At 49.7% G+C, this 9,071-nt stretch overlaps 1 protein-coding gene and 1 long non-coding RNA gene across 2 annotated transcripts; one reads left to right on the top strand and one right to left on the bottom strand.

Moving 5' to 3' along the window:
- Positions 1-556: 556 nt before the first annotated feature.
- On the bottom strand, positions 557-2,835 carry LOC119166811 (transmembrane protein 223). The gene is made up of 2 exons (XM_037418176.2): positions 2,284-2,835; positions 557-996 (listed from the first exon to the last, which is right to left on the bottom strand). Exons 1-2 carry the CDS (start codon positions 2,702-2,704, stop codon positions 701-703), a joined length of 717 nt encoding a protein of 238 aa, XP_037274073.2. The 5' UTR covers positions 2,705-2,835; the 3' UTR covers positions 557-700.
- Positions 2,836-3,003: 168 nt separating this feature from the next.
- On the top strand, positions 3,004-8,022 carry LOC142765106 (uncharacterized). Its single transcript, XR_012884059.1, has 2 exons — positions 3,004-3,212; positions 7,774-8,022. It is a non-coding gene; the product is annotated as an uncharacterized LOC142765106 (long non-coding RNA).
- The last annotated feature ends 1,049 nt before the right edge of the window (positions 8,023-9,071 follow it).

The following is a 9,071-nucleotide window of genomic DNA, read 5'->3' as shown; positions in this document are numbered from 1 at the left end:
GAACTCAATAGTGTTAAAGCTCATTTCACAGAAATGCCAGTGTCGGCACTGTTGTTCGTCAGCAAAAAATCGAGATAGATGCAAGCAAATAACCACAATAACTATCCTGTCCGAGGGAGAATTGAACTCGGTGCTTCTGCATAGCAAGCAGGTGTGCCACTACACAGCCATGCCATTGCGCAAACCTGCTTCATAAAAAAACAGTATGAGAATGTCATGTAGTGGGAAGTCTCTTTAAATTGCATGGTAGAATTGTAGGATTGCACCAGAATCGTGCACTGAGCGGGTGGTTCAAAGCTGCTCACCCATTACAAAGTGTGCAGCCGCACAGGTGTGCGTGGTACCCAGCTTGCGTAGTGGTTAATGATACGTAATTATCGAGGTTCGACGTCCCATAACTACCATATGAATAATGAGAGCCATTGTAGTGGAGGGCTCGAGAAATTGCAGCCACCTGGGGTTCTTTAATGTGGGCTTAAATCTAAACACACGGGCCTGAGCTGTTAGTAGTTAATTCACCAATTTGCAAAAGGAAGAATCATAGCATAGTGGGCACTTTGTTTCGCTTTGGTGTCCTCTTTATTTAATCTATATCGCGATATCAGGCACAACAACACACAGTGTACATTCTGTGCATGGTTAGAGACGTTTCGAACTATTAACGAATGATTTTTCAGCAGTCTTTTAAGTTGCTGTCATTTCACTTCAACTTCCTGGCCATGCCAACGGTGTTGTCGAACAGCTCAGGATGCGGGAAGAGGCCCCGCTGGTCAAGCACGTAGTGCATCCGGTGACCTTTTATCTTGAGCGTGATGTAGCTGGACTTCTGTAGTCGCGACTGGCCACAGCTAACGTGCTCCAGCGGGACTTGAAAGGTTCGCAGCTCCTTAAATGGCGCGTACGTCTGCACAGCGACTCGCTGGCCACCCTTGAGCAGCAGCAGGGAACGCACATTGCGCAGAACGAACATACTGCTTCCCACAGCAACCACCGTGCCTGTACAGTTTGAACAGGGAAGCAAGAATGACACACTGTCGGTTGAGCTGGTAAATTACATGAAAAGTCATTTTTTCACTTGAAGATAAAGCCTGGTACCCACTTAGTAATGCGTTAAAAGGAATCACCAACCTTCATTAATGCTAGAGAAGAAACACAACACGCAAAAAAAAAAAAAGACACTGCTATGAACAGCTTTGCCAAACCTTGTGGTCTAACGCAGCGAGGCGAGTTTGGAAGTGGAGCGCAGTTTAACTGCTTTTTGACGTCAAAGCTGCTTTTTGACGTCAAAGAGCAGACAGCATGCTACTGGCGGACATGAATCAAGAGCCGCGTTCGCATCAAACGTGCTTCTCGCCACAGGGTATCGCCATGTGCCGACGCCGTGATAACATCACACAGTGAGCCACACTGCACACACAAATAATAGCGTGCATGAGCGATGCCGTGTCATTACGCGCGGTCAAAGTCATGGCGCTCGCGTGACGTAACTTCTTTTCTCGGTCTCAGCCTGCCTGCTAATTAAGCTTCCAGCGCGCTCTTCGGGACGAGAGTGAAAGCGCTCACACGTCCCTGTAACTCCGCTCTCTTTTGGCTGATTCCATAATTTTTTGTGGCGTTGGTTCGAATCGTGAGCCATACTCCTATACTGTGGTGTCTAGATAATCGCTTGACCAGGCGTATCACGACTCCGTCGAAATATAAATTCAACCAATCAACCCGCTTCAAATCTCATAGCATCCAAAAGGTGTGGTGCGAGAATTTCATACTGGGCTAGTTGATTCATAATGCTCAACCGCAGAGCTCGAATTCTGAACTGGACATGGTTTGCATTGTCATCACTGAAACCCCCGTGTTGGTGTAATGCACGGTAGGATGCAAGGCAATTGTGACGTCGCGTTAACGTTATCGCAGCACCACTTTCAACTTTTTTTGTTATTAACACACAGAGACCATTAACGACGTGGCCGCATCGTTGTCATATTGAAGCAGATTAAGGGCAGTGTGATTGTGCTGCCTTTACGTCATCAAAGCCGCTACGTTGGTGAACCAGACCGTTATGAACATGCGTTCATGACGTCATGTGCAACTTATGTCATGTGTAAACATCGTGAACCAACTAGCTCAGCAAAAATTCACGCATGCTACGTTTGTTATGTGGTGGACCCTACAATTAGCCAGCACTTGTCTCGTGCTACGCGTGTCTTTCTATGTCTCGCACTAGATATGCGCTCGGCTGTTCAGTAGTCCGAAAGGTCAGCGTGTTCTGCCGGCTCCGGTACCTACCCACAACAGTGCAGAAGACGACCAGGCCATAGCGGTACGGCTGCGTAGTCAAACGCTCGCGGAGGAACTGGAACAATCCGCCAAACCTCCCGCTAGTATCTGCGCCCGGCGGAGGGGCCTCCTTAGGATCGGTGATCGTGTAACAGACCTGGCCCATGTAGGCCCAGAGGAAAGCCTGCGAAACCGTGAACATCCGCAGCGCCGCGAACACTCTGAAGTTGTCGTAGCGGTAGATCTCGGTGTGCTTGGCGACGTTAGTGTCCACTTCGAAAGGCAGCTTCGCCGACGGTTGCACGGATGAACTGTTTGCACGGCGCGTGGGCCGCAACGCGTACCTGCCGCCGCCGGCCGGCTGCACGCGCAGAAAGTTTGTCGCCAGACGTCCCATCCCCTGACACAAAGTTACGAGCCGCCCGCTCATCACGTATCCGTGTCCGCTAATCAGCCAAACGTGACAGGAACTAGGCGAAAACGCAATTCAACGCTCACGAATTCATCGCGCGTCTTCAACCGCACTCGGTCACACACATTTGAAGGGCGCTGCCATGTTTGCATTGCCACTGGATTGCCTTGGCTGCTGATGGCTCCGCGAAAATAACATAAAGTGACAAACCTAAAGTGTCGCAAAACGAAACTGGGCTGCTAGCAGGAAAGCAGCGCTGTTTGCCATTCAAGCGGAGAGAGTTCAAACCTTCAATCACTTTTGGCGGTCGCGTTTGCTTGGGTTACTTGAGTTTCCCTTCGTGTGCGCGGCAAAATTAGTTCTGGGCGCTCTTATTGCTTATGTTTGGCGTTGTTTTCGCTGTGGCTGCAGCTCCGTCGTCATGCTAGAAAACCGGCGCTTGGAACTGCGGCGTTACGAACTGTCACAGTACTTTAGAAATCGCAAGAACCGGAGAGAGACAGCAATAAGCAGCTGCCGAAATGAAGTAAGTGATGCCTGCGCAGTCTTCATTATCACGCATTTTTATCCTGTGTGGTGTCGTCAAGTATCAACAGAAAGAAGCATGATGGACGGGCTTATTCCAACCTAAAATGCAGGCATTATAACTTAGAGCGCTAATTTAGGTTCTGCGCTGCCTGTTAATGTGAATTAACCAAGCCACACACACACCCCTCCCATCTTCTTTTTTTTTTTTTTGTACACATGTGGGTTTTAGCAGCTGAAGGCGTTGGGTGGAGCCACTGCTACGTGTAAACAGCATCAGCTTATTTACATTATTTTGGTTCCACGAACCATACAGTTAATATGACTATGCCGCGAACAGTGCGAGATTGTAGGCACTGTGGAGCCGCCACAGTGGCGCCCTGCCTCCAGCGCGGACACTGCATCAGATTTGGCAGGATGCGGTAGCAGACGACGCAAGCGTCAAGCCGCTGCTACGTGTTTTGGTGCTTCGCTTGAGGAGTTTCCGTTCCCATTTGCTATCGTTAGCAGCCGCGAGAAAACTGCAGTGTTAGCGCCGTGTGCTTTTTTTTTTTTTCCGCCTGAATTCGTGCACCCTCGGGCGAACGCGGCCACATCGAATTCTTGTCGAAAACGGCAACCGCAAGCCCGTTGAGCCAAATCTGAATGCGTGTAGCACGGGCCGCTTCGCTCACTAAGCGATCACAGCTTATCACCCTCGGCTAACGCAGCATCAAACTCGGTGGCAGCTTGAAACAGACGACAGCATCGATTGCACTGTCATGACTGCTGCAGGGGTGCTATCGCGGAGTGATGCTTTGCGCTATGCTATTCTTATCGTGATCCACTCGCTGATCGCGTTCATAACGTGGACGGACCGTCGCTCTGACCACTGGACAAGCGCGAAAAGCAAAAAAAAAAAAAAAGCATTGACATCGGAAAACGCGCCGTTCCCTGTGCGAGCGCCTAACATTATTCCAAACCTGCGCTTCTTGCCGCTAGAGGCGCCTTTATGAGTTACGTTTATTACGTTTGCACAGAAGTCTACCCTCTGGACTGCCTGACGGGCCATGCAGAGATAGCTTTAGTTTGTAAACTGTGTTGATGACAGTACTGGTTACAATATTTATTGCTACACTGTAGATCAGTGATTCTATAACAGTGGTTCTTTAACCGCTGCTAATGTTGAAGCTATACGTCCTGCCGTGATCGCGAAGAATCGTGAGACATTGATACATCGTTAGATTAAGCATTTATTAACCAATTGCTTGGAGCCTGCAAATCTCATTTTTTTTATAGCTAGGTACCATAGGTGCATATATCGCAGATGCATGTACTCTAGTTGCAGCGAACTATGCTTTGCTGTAACTGTATTACATGCTTCTTACGTATATTGTTAGGTATACAGGTGTGAAATCTTATTCGAATGTTTTCATAAGAAGTCGCATGACGTTAACAAGTAATTGTAACCGAATGTTAAACATGACGACGACATTTAAGTAACGGTGGCACTCGGCATGTTTTAGCAGAACGAATGGAGCTAAATTCTCGAGCAGCTAGAGTGAAAACATCAACAGAATGGAACGATCTTCCTGCTGACATCGCACCACTCCAGCATCGCCCATTTCAAAGAAGCTATCTGTTTGTGAACTGTCTACCCCCTCATGTAACACCCTTTGACTGGGGCCCTTGAGGTATTATAAATAAATAAATTAAATTAATAAATAAAAATTAGTGCACGGCCGCGCGTTCATTTGTCTCTAAATATCTTGGCGGATCCGTGACGTTGAGAGAAGACATATACATGCGACCGCGCATTGATTACACACCAACAAATCTATACGCACACAGTTTCAGCAGTTTTGTGAGTCCGCTTCTGTCTCTGCAGCGAGCCTAGAACGCATAGCAAGCGAATAGGAGTGCAACGCGAGTTTAGGCCTAGCCGCCGGGCTGCTATCGAAACAACAGGCCCTTTAAAGCATTCCGAAGAAAGGCATAGCAGGAAGCATGTTTAGATGGCACAGCTGCTATTAAGTGCAGGACACGATCGCTGCTTTCGCCATGAGCGCGAGTAACGAATGTGCGTGGGATAGGAAATCACGGTGCGCACCAAACTCACAGCAGACACTTGCGCCGGACAGGTGTAGCGATAACACCGCTTGCAGCGTAAGCGTGGACGTATATATACTGCAGGCACGCAAACGTCTTTCAAGTGGCTACACGCTTTTGTCTTTTGTACGAAGTTCTCTCTTGTAGCTGGGTGGCGAGGTTCTTGACAAGTCGTTCCAAGACTCGATCACCTCGGCGCGTCGCTAGCACTGTCCGGCCGGCCTAACTCTGTATAGGCGAAGAAGCACGTGGAGGAGCGCTATCTCTGTTCGCACTTTCACATTTAGTTCAAAATTTATACCATCGCCCTCTTGTCACGAGCTGCTTCACGGGTATGCTTGTCACGGGTATGCTTCAAAGCAAGCCTCCGGTCGATTAACCCGGGGTTAGCACGTCTGATCGGTCTAGCAACAGGACGGGCCGTACGGTTTAGATAGCTGGAAAATATGTTACATTATTCATTTGGGGTTGCCACGATGCTGGCATTTATGTCAAGCTTTCAAATAAGAGTACGGCCTTCTCTACTCGCTTTCGAAAGTCTGCAGTCATGTCAGATCGATCAAGCAGGAGGCAGACGCATGGAACGTAGTCTATATAGCTAGTAACGATGCTGTTACTCAAGTCCTTTGGTTGAAAACGACACACATATTGCTGTAACGTTCGGTAAGCTTTCGAAACGAGCATGCGGTGGAGTCGCCTTGGTACTTCGCTCGCCCCGTCAGGTTTGTCAAACCAAGGGCACAGTCAATCAACGTACAGCCCAAACATAGAAGGCTGTAACTCGTACGTACACGCCAACTCTTCAGGGTTCAACGACATTGTGGCGTGCTTATTTCAAGCGTACTGCCCATCGAAGCTTCTCCGCTGGCTCGTTGTCAGCTGGGCTGCAATCTGCGAGACGAGGTTGCGGTCCGCCCTCTCGTCAACGTCGTCCGTCAGGTCCAGCACGTCGTCCAGAGCCGACGGCACCGTCGTCCGCGCGCAGTAGCAGGAACGCACGTTTTCGACGAGGGCCTCGTACGCGTCGATCTGGCGGAGCAGACGTCGCGCCTCGGCCACGGTCGGGTCGTCGGGGTCCTGACAGACGCGCAGGGCTAGGGCCCCGAACAAGCCGACGGCCAGCAGAAGGCCCATGCTGACCAGGGCGTCCAGGGTCGGACGCCGCGCCGCTTTGTTTGTTTCCACGTTGATAAGGCGCATACCCACTGTAGTGGGTGATGATGATGATGATCTTTCACGTGTGTCCTGCACACGCTGCATCATTGGCTAAGAATTGTTCATATGAAACGTTAAGTATGTAGACTCTTAAAGGGACTCTATAGTGGAAAAAATGAACCCGATTAGATCGATAAGTTGGGCCCTGAGCACTCCAACGTCGTGTATTTCACCCTCATACGTTTATCAATATGAGGGAAAATCGGGGTCAAAGTTTCATTTTTTATAGTGAAATCTGTTATGAGGTCACACAACTGCCTACTTTTGTGCCGCGTTTGTCTACGTTGCCGTTGTGCATAACCGCTATCGTGCACACTGAAAACTAGAGAAAGGGCCAGATCCTTCTCACAGACTAGTCTGACGGCGCCGGTTTCATTTCTCAAAATCTCAGGCGGGCGGCAAACTTTCCGTCAGTGGGCACTGTGGCGCCATGTGCGGAGCAGTGGCGTAGTCATAAAGGCGGCACCCCCACCGTGAATTCATTTGCCTAAGCATACAGAGCACATAGCACGATATGAAACTCGACCGCAACTGCCTATAGATCAAGTCCTATAAATCAAGGTGGCGCCTTTTTTCCCCAATCCCCCAGAAAAATATTTGTGCCTACGCCCCTGCTGCGGAGAGGGTAGTAAAAGGCGCGTTTTCGGCGCGTTTGATACTTGTTCTCTTTTTTACACATGCTCGCTCTGTCGCGCAGCAGTTAACGATCGTTGCCAGGTTTTCATAATGCCGTTTGAAATCGGCGATGCGCGCCTCGTTCGGCGCTTGTTTCTGACAAACACCGTGCGTAAGTCAACTTTCGTATAGGCCCGCGCCTTTCGTGCAATTCCAGATAGTTTTCACCGAGTGATTTATATACGCCATAGCTGTAGCTCGTGATAAGCGCCTCTTCGCGTAAACGCGTGTTGTCACCGGCGATGCGACCGCCCTGATCTCGTCGATAGCGCTCAGCGTCACCGCGACTGCTCAACGAAGTAGAACATGACGATCATCGAAGCTGGAATGGCACGATAGACACGCGCCGGGATTCATTGAGTGAGAGACCCAAGTGGCCACTTCCCTCTCATATGTTGTATACCAGCTAGCTGGGACTTGTGGCGTTATACGAGCATAATACGGCACGGTTATACTGTCTAACTATTCATACACATCAAGCATCTCGGCACTAAAAGCAGAGATTAACTTATCCGATCTGGCTAAGCGCCGCAAAATCGCACGTCTTAACCTTTATCATAAATTCTTCCATTCTTTGCCTTTAGATAACCCATACATCAGAAGAGCCCACCGCATTTCCCGCAACAGTCACTGTAACGCAGTATATCCACCACAAGCCCATACTGTGACCTTTCATCAATCGTTTTGCCTGCGCACAGCCCAAGACTGGAATGACCTGCCCACCGAAGTCACCACCATCATCGACACCCAAGCATTTAAACGGCTCATCGAAACTATCCCATCATAACTACCATTATATTGTTAGCCTTTGTAATACCCACTCCCTCATGTAATATCCCAACCGGGACCTTTGAGGTAATAAAATGAAAAATGAATGAATTTCGCTGAGCAGATGAACTTCTTCAATGCTTCATTCACAGCACGCTGCGTGGATAGGCGCTCGTTCCACCAGGTTGCACGCACCGTTCAGACCGCGTGGCAACCGACAAGGTTTATAAAGGTTGCTTTGTGCAGTTAACCGGGGAAACACCGCGGAGCTAACGAGGCAAAAAGAATGGATACTGTCCGCCACGGTTAGGTGCCAGACGTAGCCAAGTAAAGCACGCCATGGCCGGTCTAGAGGCGCGTGCTCGCTGTTACGGCCTAGCCGCGAGTATATCCTTCCGTACGTGACCATCGCATACAACACGGTGGTGCAGGAGACGACGCAGATGTCGCCCTACATTGTAGTCAATGGAAGGATCCCGGCCACGACACTCGACGCCATGCTATACCAAACGTCGCTGACGAACAAAACCTCGACGTGGCTTTCTACCTTCAGCGCGCTGAAGAAACCCGACAACTCGGCTGCCTCAGCATCAAGAGACGATCGACAGCCTCCGTTATGTACGATCCTCGGCGACACGTCGTGGAATACCAGCCCGGCGACCGCGTTTGGGTACTGACGCCGATACGTCGATGTGTCCTCAGTGAAAAACTTCTGCGACGGTATACTTCGGACCGTAATGGGTAGTTCCACGTCTCGGCACACTCGACTATGAGCTTGTCCCCGACGGCATCACGAACTTTCAACGGCGGCGTGCGCGACCTGGAGTAGTTTACATCGTGCGCCTCAAGCCGTTTCACGCTCGTTAACGAACTTAAGGACTGTGTTCTTTGTTGTTGTTTCTCTATCATTGTACTTTATTGTTTGTACTTTATTATTGTGACTTTTTCTTCCTTTATTGTTATTTTTATTGTTCACGTATTTCCCCCAGAGTTCAGTTATGAGTATCGGGACGATGCTATTTGAGTGGGGAGGGGGGGGGGGGGGTCGATGCCACGCAGGATCAACTGACAAGCGCTTCACCGCTTGTCACTTGATCGCCGGCCGACGCTCTGT

Source organism: Rhipicephalus microplus, chromosome 6 (genome assembly GCF_043290135.1).
Source record: "Rhipicephalus microplus isolate Deutch F79 chromosome 6, USDA_Rmic, whole genome shotgun sequence".
Classification (NCBI taxonomy): Eukaryota; Metazoa; Arthropoda; class Arachnida; order Ixodida; family Ixodidae; genus Rhipicephalus; species Rhipicephalus microplus.
This window is presented reverse-complemented; position numbering and strand designations above follow the sequence as displayed.